The sequence below is a fragment of the Gorilla gorilla genome, chromosome 20 (assembly GCF_029281585.2).
Source record: "Gorilla gorilla gorilla isolate KB3781 chromosome 20, NHGRI_mGorGor1-v2.1_pri, whole genome shotgun sequence".
Lineage (NCBI taxonomy): Eukaryota > Metazoa > Chordata > Mammalia > Primates > Hominidae > Gorilla > Gorilla gorilla.
The window spans coordinates 18,609,442-18,624,238 of record NC_073244.2 but is presented as its reverse complement, the minus strand read 5'-3'; the positions used below and the strand labels follow the sequence as shown (position 1 = coordinate 18,624,238).

Here is a 14,797-nt window from a genome sequence, read left to right as displayed (position 1 = left end):
TAGCCCTAGCCCCCAAAGTCGGGGGAGAGAAAAAGGGCTGGAGGTTTAGTGGTTGGACTCCCGACCTCAAGTGATCTGCCCACCTCTGCCTCCCAAAGTGCTGGGATTATAGGCGTGAGACACCCCGCCTGGCCTTTGACTGCTCACAGCTTTAAAACCTCATTCCTCAGTTTCCACTGTGTACCCCACATATGGATGTGGTAGGAAGAAAGCCTGGGTCACCCTCATTTGGTGCTGGCGACAGAGCCAATTCACATCAGCCTCCACCTGTATGCTTGAACTCACACTAGCCCACTCCCTAATGTCAGTAAAAATCCCCAGCCAGGCTCCTTTTCTTGCTCTCTGAAGCCATTTCACAAGTGCTTGAGAGTTACACAGCTTTGCCTGAGAGCTCAAGCATGCGAGTAATAAACCTTCATGAGTACAGGGGTTTTATAGAGGCCCAAGTTGCTGTGCTTTCTTTCCAATAACCTCCTAGACCCATGAAATGAGACAGAAAGGAAAAACTGAACCTATGATAAATATTACACAAACACGTTGAAATTAATACTAATGCAGAAGAATATTTTCATTCAGCCACCTGGATTTGCATGGTTCTGATGGCCCGAGATCCTTCAGGGCAACATGGCCAGTGACTTCTGGCTTTTCACAGACTTCCTGATCTCTCGTGTTGTTTATGAAAAAGAAAAATACACAGTTTTTCATCCTCAATGGGAGATGTGCAGCTTATAGTCTAAAGGGTATATTCATTTATTAAAATCTCATCCAGATTTGACCCCAAGTTTCATGAAATGCTGAGTGGTACAGTATGTAATAAGGTAGAAAATGAAAGAGTTTTTCTCACAAGGAATTGATGATCTTACAATTTGTTTCATTTGTATAGCATTTCTCTCATATCTCCAAGATGGTCTTGGGTCTGCATTTAAAGAACAATAAGGTGGCCGGGCGCGGTGGCTCACGCCTGTAATCCCAGCACTTTGGGAGGTCGAGGGGGGCGAATCAAGAGGTCAGGAGATCAAGACCATCCTGGCTAACATGGTGAAACCCGTCTCTACTAAAAATACAAAAAATTAGCCAGGCGTGGTGGCACGTGCCTGTAGTCCCAGCTACTTGAGAGGTTGGGGCAGGATAATCACTTGAACCTGGGAGGAGGAGGTTGCAGTGAGCCAAGATCGCACCATTGCACTCCAGCCTGAGCGACAGAGCAAGACTCCATCTCAAAAAAAATAAAAATAAAAAGAACAATAAGGCTTCAAGTGATCACAGTTAAAATATAGAAATAATGGCGGGGTGCGGTGGCTCATGCCTGTAATCCCAGCACTTTGGGAGGCCGAGGTGGGCGGATCACGAGGTCAGGAGATCGAGACCATCCTGACTAACACGGTGAAACCCTGTCTCTACTAAAAATACAAAAAATTAGCTGGGTGTGGTGGTGGGCGCCTGTAGTCCCAGCTACTCGGGAGGCTGAGACAGGAGAATGGTCTCAGAATGGTCTGAGACAGGAGGCGGAGCTTTCAGTGAGCCGACATTGCGCCACTGCACTCCAGCCTGGGCGACAGAGCAAGACTCTGTTTCAAAAAAAAAAAAAAAAAAAAATATATATATATATATATAGAGAGAGAGAGAGAGAGAGCAATAATTTTTGTATGTTCACGATAGTGTTAAATTTATGAGGAAGTGAGTGTGGAAAGAGTCAAGTTCTGACAACCAAGTTATACCACTAAACCGAGACTACAGGATTATATGGAATTTCTCAGGAATTCTGAGAATGGATCCTCACTACTGCGAATCTCTCCCCTCCTCCTAAACACACATGGGGGATGTTTTAGGACTCCATCTCCCTTGAGGATGTGGCTGTGAACTTCACCCTGGAGGAGTGGGCTTTGCTGGATCCTGGCCAGAGGAATATCTACAGAGATGTGATGCGGGCAACCTTCAAGAACCTGGCCTGTATAGGTAAGGGTGACATAATTTCTCTACTTAATTAAGGAGGGAACAGATGTTTCTTGCACAACAACTGTGTTCCAAGGTTTAAAATGGGGGAAGGGGCCAGGCACGGTGGCTCGCGCCTGTAATCCCAGTGCTTTGGGAGGCTGAGGTGGGCAGATTACGAGGTCAGGAGTCTGAGACCAGCCTGACCAACATGGTGAAACCCTGTCTCTACTAAAAATAAAAAATTAGCCAGGCCTGGTGGCAGGTGCCTGTAATTCTGGCTACTCGGGAGGCTGAGGCAGGAGAATTGCTTGAACCCGGGAGGCCAAGGTTGCAGTGAGCTGAGACCACGCTACTGCACTCCAGCCTGGGCAACAGCGAGACTCTGTCTCAAAAAAAAAAAATGTGGGAAGAGAATACTTTAGTAAGTAGATCAGACAGGGTCATAGCTAATCAATAGCTAATCATGGATCTTAGAGTGTTATAATTTTCTATAATTTCTAATAATTTATAGTGAGTTCTTTGGGCTTGTATTTTAGGGGAAAAATGGAAAGACCAGGATATTGAAGATGAACACAAAAACCAGGGAAGAAATATAAGGTGAGTTGCATTCACGAATAATTATATAGCCCCTGAGAGAATCTTAGTATTTCATAAATTTCAAAAGCCAAGCAAGCAAAACAATAAGCAGAGTTTCAAGTTTATTCATTCTTAGAAAATTTTTACTGAAGGTGTTTCATTGAAACTGTCATGGGCAGCCAAGCGTGGTGGCTCATGTCTGTAATCCCAGCACTTTGGGAGGCTGAGGCCAGTGGATCATGAGATCAGGAGATCGAGACCATCCTGGCCAACATGATGAAACCCTGTCTCTACTAAAAATACAAAAAATTAGCCGGGCGTGGTGGCGTGCACCTATAGTCCCAGCTACTCGGGAGGCTGAGGCAGGAGAATCACTTGAACCTGGGAGGTGGAGGTTGCAGTGAGCTGAGATCGATGCACTGCACTCCAGCCTGGTGACAGAGCGAGACTCCATCTAAAAAAAAAACAACAGAAACTGTCATTGGCTGGGTAAGGTAGCAAATACCTCTAATCCCAGCCTTTGGTAGGTGAAGGCTGGAGAATTGCTTGAAGCCAGGAGTTCAACACCAGCCTGGTCAACATAGCGAAAACCTGTCTCTACAGAAAAAAAAAAAAAAGCAATAGATGTTCAGGGTGTGAGAAGAAATCACTATGAAACAGCATTTAAAAATCCTGGCCGGGCACAGTGGCTCATGCCTGTAATCCCAGCATTTTGGGAGGCTGAGGCGAGCGGATCACCTGAGGTCAGGAGTTTGAGACCCCATCTCTACTAAAAAAGATGCAAAATTAGCGGGGCATGGTGGTGCATGTCTGTAATCCCAGCTACTTGGGAGGCTGAGGCAGGAGAATCACTTGAACCCAGGAGGCGGAGGTTGCAGTGAGCCGAGATCACGCCACTGCACTCCAGCCTGGGCAACAGAGAGACTCCGTCTCAAAAATAATAATAATAATTTTTTTAAACTATTTTGATAATAGCTATGGTCACGGCCTGTTCTAGAGTATTGAGTATATTAGCTTTCAAAACAATTTAGACAGGGCAGATAACATACAGTTTCTCTGAAAATATTTAAAATGTAATTCTGGTACTTGCTAATAAATATAAGATCATTAATACAAAACTATTAATAATACGGTACTCATTCTTTACAGAAGTCCTATGGTTGAAGCACTCTGTGAAAATAAAGAAGATTGTCCATGTGGAAAAAGCACTAGCCAGATTCCTGATCTTAATACGAACCTGGAAACTCCTACTGGATTAAAACCATGTGACTGCAGTGTGTGTGGGGAAGTCTTCATGCATCAGGTCTCCCTTAATAGGCACATGAGATCTCACACTGAACAGAAACCAAATGAGTGTCACGAATATGGAGAGAAGCCACATAAATGTAAAGAATGTGGGAAAACCTTCACTCGCAGCTCCAGTATTCGAACCCATGAAAGAATTCACACTGGAGAGAAACCCTATGAATGTAAGGAATGTGGCAAAGCCTTCGCATTTCTCTTTTCCTTTAGAAACCATATAAGAATTCATACTGGAGAGACACCCTATGAATGTAAGGAATGTGGGAAGGCATTCAGATATCTCACTGCTCTTCGGCGCCATGAAAAAAATCACACTGGAGAGAAACCCTACAAATGTAAACAGTGTGGAAAAGCCTTTATATATTACCAGCCTTTTCTAACCCATGAAAGGACTCACACTGGAGAGAAACCTTATGAATGTAAGCAATGTGGGAAAGCCTTCAGTTGTCCCACGTACTTACGGAGTCATGAGAAAACTCATACTGGAGAGAAACCTTTTGTATGTAGGGAATGTGGGAGAGCCTTCTTTTCTCACTCAAGCCTTCGAAAACACGTGAAAACCCACACCGGAGTTCAACCTTATACATGTAAGAAATGCGGGGAAGCCTTCAAGTCATCTAGTTCCTGTGAAGTGCACGAAAGGACTCATTTTGGAGAAAAACCCTATGAATGTAAACAATGTGGTAAAGCCTTCAATTCTTCAAGTTACCTTCAGTTGCACGAAAGAGTTCACACTGGCGAGAAAACTTACGAATGTAAAGAATGTGGTAAAGCCTTTCTTTATTCCACTCACTTTCGAATCCATGAAAGAACCCATACTAGAGAGAAACCCTATGAATGCAAACAGTGTGGTCGGGTCTTCATTTACTTCAGTCACCTTCGAAGGCACGAAAGAAGTCACACTGGAGTGAAACCATGTGAGTGTAAGCAGTGTGGCAAAGCTTTCACTTGTTTAAATTCCCTGAAAGTACACAAAAGAATTCATACTGGAGAAAGACCCTTTCAGTGTAGACAATGTGGTAAAGCCTTCAGTTACTCAAAGTCTTTGCACGTGCACGAAAGGACTCATAGTAGACAGAAGCCCTAAGAAAGTAAAGTGTGGTAATGCTGTCAGTTGTATTAGTTCCTTTTGGATGTATGAGAGTACTTACGCTGGAGAGAAATTCAAGGAATGTAAATGGTGTGATTAAGCCTTCAGTTGTCCTAATTCACTTTGAAGACGTGACTCATGCGGCAATGAAATATTTAACAAATGGGGGAGGAACTTCCACTCTCCTGCGGGATTGCAGATATGTGAATGGACTCCATGGACGGAAACTCTATGAATGTATGGAGTGTAGGAAAGCCTTCACCTCACGTAATCTTTTAAAGACACCTGAGAATATATACTGGAGAGAAACTATAAAGAAAATTCTATATCCATCCCATCTTTTGTGGGGTTTGTTTTTTGTTTTTGTTTTTTTTTGAGATGTAATTTTGCTCTTGTTGCCCAGGCTGGAGTGCAGTGGTGCGATCTCGGCTCACTGCAACCTCCGCCTGCCGGATTCAAGCAATTCTCCTGCCGCAGCCTCCCAAGAAGCTGGGATTACAGGCATGCGCCACCACGCCTGGCTAATTTTGTAATTTTAGTAGAGATGGGGTTTCTCCATGTTGGTCAGGCTGGTCTCAAACTCCTGACCTCAGGTGATCTGCCTGCCTCGGCCTCCCAAAGTGCTGGGATTACAGGCGTGAGCCACAGCACCCAACCTTTTTTCCCCCCCGCACCCCAAGATGGAGTCTCACTCTGTTGCCCCAGGCTGGAGTGCAGTGGCGTGATCCTGGCTCACTGTAACCTCTGCCTCCTGGGTTCAAGCAATTCTTCTGCCTCAGCCTTCCAAGTAGCTGGGATTACAAGTGCCCACCACCATGCCCAGCTAATTTTTGTATTTTTGGTAGAGACAGTGTTTCACCATGTTGACCAGGCTGATCTTAAACTCTTGACCTCAAATGATCCACCCACCTTGGCCTCCCAAAGTGTTCGTTTTACTTTCTTTTTTTTTTTTTTTTTTGAGTTGGAGTCTTACTCTGTTGCCTAGGCTGGAGTGAAAGTGGCGCAACCTCTGCCTCCCAGGTCAAAGCAATCCTGCCTCAGGCCCCCTAGTAGCTGGCATTACAGGCACATGCCACCACGCCCAACTAATTTTTATATTTTTAGTAGAGACGGGGTTTCACCATGTTGGCCAGGCTGGTCTTGAACTCCTGACCTCAGGTAATCCACCTGCCTTGGCCTCCCAAAGTGCTGGGATTACAGGCGTGAGCCACCACACCCGGCCCCCAGTTTTTTTTTTTTTTTGAGACGGAGTCCTTGCCCAGGCTGGAGTGCAGTGGCGCGATCTCAGCTCACTGCAAGCTCCGCCTCCCGGGTTCACGCCATTCTTTTGCCTCAGCCTCCCGAGTAGCTGGGACTACAGGCACCCGCCACCACGCCCGGCTCATTTTTTGTATTTTTAGTGGAGACGAGGTTTCACCGTGTTAGCCAGGATAGTCTTGATCTCCTGACCTCGTGATCCGCCCTCCTCGGCCTCCCAAAGTGCTGGGATTACAGGCGTGAGCCACCGCGCCCAGCCTCCAGTTCATTTTAAAACCATGAAACCACCCACACTGGAGAGCCGCCTTCTTAAATGTAAGCAATATGGGAACATCTTCAATGACATCTGCAACCATTGTCGAGATTCTTCGTAGGAAGAATTAAAGGAGTGGGGAAGAAGGACTTGGGCCCCGGCAGGCCTTTTGTGGCATCCAGTCAGAAGTTAGGAAACACCCTCTAGGGCAGTGCCTGCCCTCAGCTCTCACACATGACTGGAGAGAAGTGAGAAGACTCCCAGAATCTGCCTTTTAAGTTTCCATCAGTGTCCTCGGGTCAGACTGTGGGAATGCTGTACTTCTAAGACAAAGGTTCGCATCTTACAGTTTCTCCCCAAGTGGGATCTGCCTATGCACATCCTAATTCACAGACATTGTCAGCCTTGCATTATTCCAGGGCTGTTTTGAGGTCATCTCCAGCTCCATTTCCCATCTCAAACCTACACTTTGGATACTTACTGGGAAACATGTTTAAACATTCACATCTGAATTTCTCTGTGGCAACCGCAGGTGGCTCTGAGGTGAGAGGCTGAAGAAGCAGAACATGTATCATGGGACACACGCCCCTTGACCACACAGCATCCACTCTCCTGTGGTTACCAGCCCTGCACCAACCACCACAGTCAGAATAATCTCAAAACTGCTAGTGGAGTCACAGACACACTCTGCCATGTCTTAGCTGTAGGACACTCAGAATTCTTACCTCCCCTAACTTGCTTTCCCTGTTTTCTGGCACATTCTACCCTGAGATATTCAGCGGCATATGCACTGATGATGCTCCGGCCTTCTCACGTCAGTGCATGTCACATGCATCCTGCTCCAGGACTGGTTTCCTAGCCTCCCACTAAGACTAGCACTTAGCTCTTCTTGGAAAAGGACCCACCCTGCAGCGCTCCAGCTCTGTTGTGTATGGGAGGTGCTGGTGTCAGGGTTCGCAAGCCATGGAACTACCTTGCTTCACATCACAAGGCAAGGTGAACTCGACTCCCAATAAACTGCTTGCTGGAGCCTCCGAATTCTCCCTTTTCTGAATTGCATAGGCATGCTAGGGGTCGGGTCTGTCGTTTGTTGGAGTCAGGCCCCCCTTTTCTTAGCAAGTCAGTGTGTTTTAGAAGGGAGGTGGCAGCATTGAGGGAAACCAGGTCACCATCCACCCTCGTAACAACAGTCTCCCTGGGTGGGTCCCAGAAGTGATCTTTGTGTCGCTCAGGTCGGAACTCTTTAGGCCTCTGGCCTCCACCCTCCCCCAACAGCAGGGATGGGTCAGGTGGCAGCATCCAAAACCACGGTGAAGATACTAGGGTCCAGAGGCTGACTGGAGCAAGGTTTGCTGGCAGATGAGGCCTCAGTGGAAGTGACGGCTACTGTGGAGATGCAGTGGAGGACCTGGTGGCTGAGCCAGGAGATAACACACCTTCGCTTCTCTCACCAGGAACATTTATGGTAGTATGAGGGGTTGGAACATTATTACTCAACCCATTTCAGGTCCTTACTTTCACATTCTTGAGCTGCCATGTTGTGTTTTTGTAGAGAGATGATTATTGTACTGTGGGAGGTCAGGAAGTTTGAGATTCCTTCACTGTCAGAATGGGCTCAAGGAGCCATCTTTTGTGATAGGTATTGGGGAACTAAGGGGTATCTCTGCTACAGGAATGGGAGTGAGAACATTCACTTTTTGAAGGACAAGTATATGTGAGTCTATGATGATGTTTTTGTAAAACCCTTTTGTGTATGTGTCTGTGTGAGTCCTAATATTCAGTAAGTATTTTCCTCTGTGTGACTCCCTCTAATAGGTGTAGTCAACAAAGCTGTGCTAATATCTCTGTCCCCTTGATCCTGGCATTCTGGAAGACATGAAAGCAAGCAAGAATATATAAGGCACTGTGGTGGTTATTCCTGAGGAGCCAGAGAAACCTGGAGAAGAGATCAGAACACCTGGGGTCCTTCTATTTGGGAGAATCTTTTAGTATCTGGGCTGTTACACCTGTGGGTTTGTGAATTTGTGTCTGTCCACCTGTATGTACAGTGACAACGTGTGTGATTTTTGTATATTTGTCTAGAGGGCTGTGTGTATATATATTTATATTTTTAAATATGGAATGCTTTTAGGTTTTTTTTTTTTTTTTTTGAGATGGATTCTCACTGTTGCCAGGCTGGAGTGCAGTGGCACAATCTTGGCTCACTGCAACCTCCACTTCTCGGGTTCAAGCAATTCTCCTGCCTCAGCCTCCTGAGTAGCTGGGACTATAGGCGCGTGCCACCACACCCAGCTAAATTTTTTTGTATTTTTAGTAGAGATGGGGTTTCACCATGTTGACCAGGATGGTCTCAATCTCCTGACCTTGTGATCCACCCACCTCGGTCTCCCCAAAGTGTTGGGATTACAGGCGTGAGCCACTGTGCCTGGCTGGTTATTTTGTTTGTTTGTTTGTTTTTTTGAGACACAGTCTCGCTCTGTCACCAAGCTGGACTGCAGTGGCATGATCTCGGCTCACTGCAATCTCTGCCTCCCAGGTTCAAGCAATTCTCCTGTTTCAGCCTCCTGAGTAGCTGGGATTACAGGCGCGTGCCACCATACCGAGCTAGTTTTTTTATTTTTAGTAGAGATGGGGTTTCACCATGTTGGCCAGGATGGTCTCGCTCTCCTGACCTTGCAATCCGCCTGCCTCAGCCTCCCAAAGTGCTGGGATTAGAGGCTTGAGCCACCAGGCCCGGCTGGAATGCTTGCATTTTCTTGCCTGATTTCTCTGGGAGCACCCCCCTTAACACTGAATGGAGCTGGTGAGAGCAAATATCCTTGTTTCTGATATTAGATATTAAAAATATGGTTTTTCACCATCAAAGATTTTATTGAGTTTTTCATATATGCCTTGTAGCAATTTGAGTAAATTATATTCCTTGTTTGTTGCGGATTTTTAATCATAAATGGGTGTTGAATTATGTCATGCTTTTTTGCATCAATTGAGACTGTCATTTTTCCGTCATTTCCTAATGTGGTGTATTCCACTGATCAATTTCCATATGGTGAACCATCCTTACATTCCAGGGACAAATCTCACTTGGTTATATTGCATAATGCTTTGAATATATTGCTTTATATGCTTCGCTGGCATTTATTTCAAGATTTTTGCATCAGTACTCATAAGGGACAGGAATGCCATCTTCCTTGCTCTCACGCCGTGTCACACTTGCTTGAGAGCCCTGCATTGTTCTCCCTGAGACCTCATTTTTGTAATAAGCCTTTTCATACTCTCGGTGTGTGTGTGCACCACATAGCCCTCGGTGTCAACCTCTGAAGCACACCTTTTCAGGCAACCGTAATAGTTGGCACTGTCAGCAGGATGTCTAGATGTTGGTCACCACGCAATGGGTCAGCTTTCCCTTTCTTTTTTTTTTTTTTTTTTTTTTTGATACGGAGTCTCGCTCTGTCACCCAGGCTGGAGTGCAATGGCGCAATCTCGGCTCACTGCAAGCTCCGCCTCCCGGGTTCACGCCATTCTCCTGCCTCAGCCTCCCGAGTAGCTGGGACTACAGGCGCCTGTCACCACGCCCGGCTAATTTTTTTGTATTTTTAGTAGAGATGGGGTTTCACCGTGTTTGCTAGGATGGTCTCGATCTCCTGACCTCGTGATCCGCCCACCTCGGCCTCCCAAAGTGCTGGGATTACAGGCGTGAGCCACCGCACCCGGCCAGCTTTCCCTTTCTCTCAGGTGCTAACCTGCTCTGCTACCTGATGGCCAGCATGCTCTTTGAGCTGCTGCTGCTTGCTGCTCTGTGTTCCGTTGCTGAGGCCGAACAAACTTGTGTTCCAGATTTAGCCAACCAAAGATGGCAGTTTCTATAAGTCTTTGGCATTTAGGAGCAGGAGTATCGGATTTGGGCCCTCCTTAAAATGGTCTGGGGCTAGGAGTTTTCACTTTGCCTTTCTATGTAGAATGAAGCTGGGACTGATGCTAGGTGTTGGCCTTGTCCTGTAGGTCTGGTGGTGGGGGCTGGTGGTGAGATTTTATCTTGTGCATGTTGGGGCCCCATTAGTGGTCATTCCTGAAAGAGTAGTCATTTGAAAATGAGAAAGAGCCCGGCGCAGTGGTGGTGGCTCACGCTTGTAATCCCACCACTTTGGGAGGCCAAGGCAGACAGATCACCTGAGGTCAGAAGTTTGAGACCAGCCTGGCCATTATGGTGAAACCCCATCTCTACTAAAAATACAAAAATTAGCTGGGCATAGTGGTGGATGCCTGTAATGCCAGCTACTCGGGAGGCTGAGGCAGTAGAATCTCTTGAACCTGGGAGGCAGAGGTTGCAGTGAGCCGAGATCGCACCACTGCACTCCAGCCTGGGCAACAGAGTAAGACTCCGTCTCAAAAAAAAAAAAAAAAAAAAGTGAGAAAGAAGGCTGGGCGTGGTGGTTTACACCTGTAATCCCAGCTACTCAGGAGACTGAGACAGGAGTATCCTTGAACCTGGGAGGTGGAGGTTGCGGTGAGCTAAGATTGCCCTACTGCACATAAACCTGGGCAGCAGAGCGAGACTCCATCTCAAAAAAAAAGAAAAAAGAAAAAATGAGAAAGAAGAGAAGGTGGGGAAGCTACCATTAGATGGTGTCCTGAAGTTCACACTCAGCTGGACCTTTAAGTACCTCTGCTGCTGCCGCTGCCCATGCCTCTATCTCAACAGAGACCCTGATCCCCTGGGTTATAAGGGACAACCCCTGTGGCATTCCTGTAGCTCAACAAACGTATTCAAACCTGAATAAATCCCAGTATCCTTAAATTATGTAAAGCATCTGTTGTCATCCAGGAAATTCCTGCTAGGGTTTCAATGTCTTCTCCATAGTTCATTGAAATATGGTCCAGTGTAGTGGTTTTAGGCCTAGTGGGAGTTGTTTAAGTCATAGGGTAGATGCCTCATGAAAGACTTCATGCTCTTCTCATTAGTAAAATCTTGTTCAGGCTGCATCTGGGGAGGGTTTCACCTGCCTACATTTGCGGCAGAAAGCAGAAGGGGAAGAAGGGGAACCAGCGTGTGCAGAGATCACGTGGTGAGACAGGAAGTAAGAGGACATCAAGGGAGACAGACCCTTTAATAACCTACTCTCGTGGGAACCATTCCTGTGAAAGCAATAACAGAAGGGTGTGAATCTATTGTGATGGAGTTGCCTTTTTGACCCAAACACCTGCCACCTGGCCGCACCTCTCAAAACAGCTGCTTTGGAGATCAGATGTCAACGTGAGGCCAGGCATAGTAGCTCATACCTATAATCCCAGTGCTTTAGGACACAAGGTGGGAGCATTACTTGATCCCAGGAAGTTGAGACCAGCCTGGTCAGCATAGCTAGGCCCCATTTATTTAATTAATTTATTTATTTATAGATGGAGTCTCCCTGTTGCCCAGGCTGGAGGTGCGATCTTGGCTCACTGCAACCTCCGCCTCCTGGGTTAAAATTTTTAATTTTAACATCTCTGTAATGCACTAACTGACAATCCTTCATGGGATTAATCAATCCCAGGAATCAGTTATATCTAGGAATCCCACTAAATGTAAGAAGGTACACTCTATAATTTATTTATTTATTTATTTTGAGACAGAGTCTTGCTCTATGGCCCAGGCAGGAGTGCTGAGACAGATTCTCACTCTGTCGCCCAGGCTGGAGTGCAGCGGTGCGATCTCAGCTCACTGCAACCTCCACCTCCCAAGTTCAAGCTATTCTCCTGCCTCAGCCTCCCAAGTAACTGGGACTACAGGCACGTGCCACCACACCTGGCTAATTTTTTGTATTTTTAGTAGAGATGGGGTTTCACCATGTTGGTCAGGCTGGTCTCGATCTCCTGACCTTGTGATCCACCAGCCTTGGCCTCCCAAAGTGCTGGGATTACAGGAGTGAGCCACCTCACCTGGCCTGACTTGAGCTCCCAATAGCTTGCAGGTAAGAGTTTTTTGGGTTTTTTGTTTTGTTTTGTTTTGTTTTGTTTTTCTGAGACGGAATCTTGCTCTGTCACCCAGGCTGGAGTGCAATGGTGCAATCTCGGCTCACTGCAACCTCTGCCTCCTGGGTTTAAGCAATTCTCCTGCCTCAGTCTCCCCCCTCCCCGCCCCCGAGTAGCTGGGATTACAGGTACCTGCCACCACGCCCAGCTAATTTTTTGTATTTTTAGTAGAGATGGGGTTTCACCATGTTGGCCAGGCTGGTCTTGGACTCCTGACCTCAGGTGATCTGCCCACATTGGCCTCCCAAAGTGCTGGAATTATAGGGGTAAGCCACTGCACCTGGCCGCAGGTAAGAGTTTTTAAAGGCAGGAGTATTATAAAGACAGCAGGGGAAACACACACACACAGACACACACGGAAAAGGCAGGGGTAAATTTCAGGAAAGCAGAGGCTACAGGCAAGAATCATAAATCAGTACATGGAGGTTACACAGTGGTATAAGCTTAAAAGGATGGAGTATCTTGAAGTGGGGCTCATAAGTCACAGGTAGATTCAAAGATCACATTTGCAATTGGTTAAGGAAGAAAGAAGTAAGCTGGGCGCAGTGGCTCACGCCTGTAATCCCAGCACTTTGGGAGGCTGAGGCCGGCGGATCACCTGAGGTCAGGAGTTCGAGACCAACCTGATCAACATGGCGAAAACCGGTCTCTACTAAAAATACAAAAATTAGCCGGGCGTGGTGGTGGGCGCCTGTAATCCCAGCTTCTCGGGAGGCTGAAATGAGAATAGCTTGAACCCGGGAGGCGGAGGTTGCAGTGAGCCGAGATTGCGCCATTGCACTCTAGCCTGGGCAACAGAGCGAGACTCCATCTCAAAAACAAACAAGAAAAAAAAGGAAGAGAGAAGTTTTGTTTAAAAATTTAAGCTAGGCTGGGCAAGTGGCTCACACCTGTAATCCCAGCTACTTGGGAGACTGAGGCAGGCGAATCGCTTGAACTCGGGAGGTAGAGGTTGCAGTGAGTTGAGATCACGCCATTGCACTCCAGCCTGGGCAACAAGAGTGAATCTCCGTTTCAAAAAAAAAAAACTTTAAGTTAGGTGCGGTGGCTCATGCCTGTAATGCCAGCACTTTGCGAGGCCTAGGCAAGAGGATCATTTGAGGCCAGGATTTCAAGACCAGCCTAGGCAACATAACAAGACTTCATCTCTGAGAAAAATGAGGTCATAAGATTAAAAAAAAGAAAAATCGGGTTGTCACGCACGTCCGTGTAAAGAGACCACCAAACAGGCTTTGTGTGAGCAGTAAAGCTGTTTATTTCACCTGGGTGCAGGCGGGCTGAGTCCAAAAAGAGTCAGTGAAGGGAGATAGGGGTGGGGCTGTTTTATAGGATTTGGGTAGGTAGTGGAAAATTACAGTCAAAGGGGGTTGTTTTCTGGCGGGCAGGGGTGGGGGTCACAAGGTGCTCAGTGGGGGAGCTTCTGAGCCAAGAGAAGGACTTTCACAAGGTAATGTCAGTTAAGGCAGGAACCAGCTATTTTCACTTCTTTTGTGATTCTTCACTTGCTTCAGGCCATCTGGATGTATTCGTGCAGGCTTGGGCTCAGAGGCCTGACAGGGGTCAGTAGAAAAATAACTGGTTACAGGGAGTGACTTTCTCTAATCCCCCAAGGAAGAAACAGAACAAAGGTCGAGTTTAGTCTTCACTTCTTCCTTATCTAGGAGTCTGTGCCAGTGAATGGATCTGTTCAGCGGGGGTCCTCAGTGGGGTTCCAAGCCTCTGAAAGACAACTCCGGGATGTATGTTAAGATGTTATCCTGCCGGGCATGGTGGCTCACGCCTGTAATCCCAGCACTTTGGGAGGCTGAGGCGGGCGGATCACGAGGTCAGGTGATCGAGACCATCCTGGCGAACACGGTGAAACCCCGTCTCTACTAAAAATACAAACAATTAGCCGGGCGCGGTGGCGGGCACCTGTAGTCCCAGCTACTCGGGAGGCTGAGGCAGGAGAATGGCGTGAACCCAGGAGGCAGAGCTTGCAGTGAGCCGAGATAGCGCCACTGCACTCTGGCCTGGGTGAAAGAGCAAGACTCCCTCTCAAAAAAAAAAGATCTTATCCTTAGTTTATATAGGGAAAGCAAACATCTCTGGGCCTCTAACTTCCTGAGCTATTGTTTTAGGTCTATTACCTTCTTGTTTAACAAGTTACTTATTTGCTTCTCATGGCTTCACTAGGTGCCTAGAATTTCCTTTAAACGAACTCAGGATTTTTCTTTATTTCCATGCTTGGGGTCCACAGGCTGCTAATAAAAGGTGTCCCTACTGTCTTCATACCATAGCAATCTTCTTCCTGTTTCTTGTCATATAACCCCTAAAATTTTTTGAGTCTCAAAAGTGATAAGTGACATTTTGTATGCTAATGAGTTGACTGATGG

The 14,797-nt window shown here is 46.8% G+C and overlaps 1 protein-coding gene across 3 annotated transcripts in view; it reads left to right on the top strand.

Annotated features, from left to right (window-relative positions):
• ZNF490 (zinc finger protein 490) overlaps nt 1-9,375 on the top strand; it is a 34,797-nt gene extending 25,422 nt beyond the window's left edge. For all 3 annotated transcript variants that reach the window (XM_004060079.5, XM_063701043.1, XM_055371778.2), the window contains 3 exons: nt 1,830-1,956; nt 2,472-2,532; nt 3,661-9,375. In XM_004060079.5, coding sequence (XP_004060127.4) covers nt 1,830-1,956; nt 2,472-2,532; nt 3,661-4,900 — 1,428 coding nt within the window. In that variant the 3' untranslated portion in view covers nt 4,901-9,375. The remainder of the gene's footprint in view (nt 1-1,829; nt 1,957-2,471; nt 2,533-3,660) is intronic.
• Nucleotides 9,376-14,797: the final 5,422 nt, after the last annotated feature.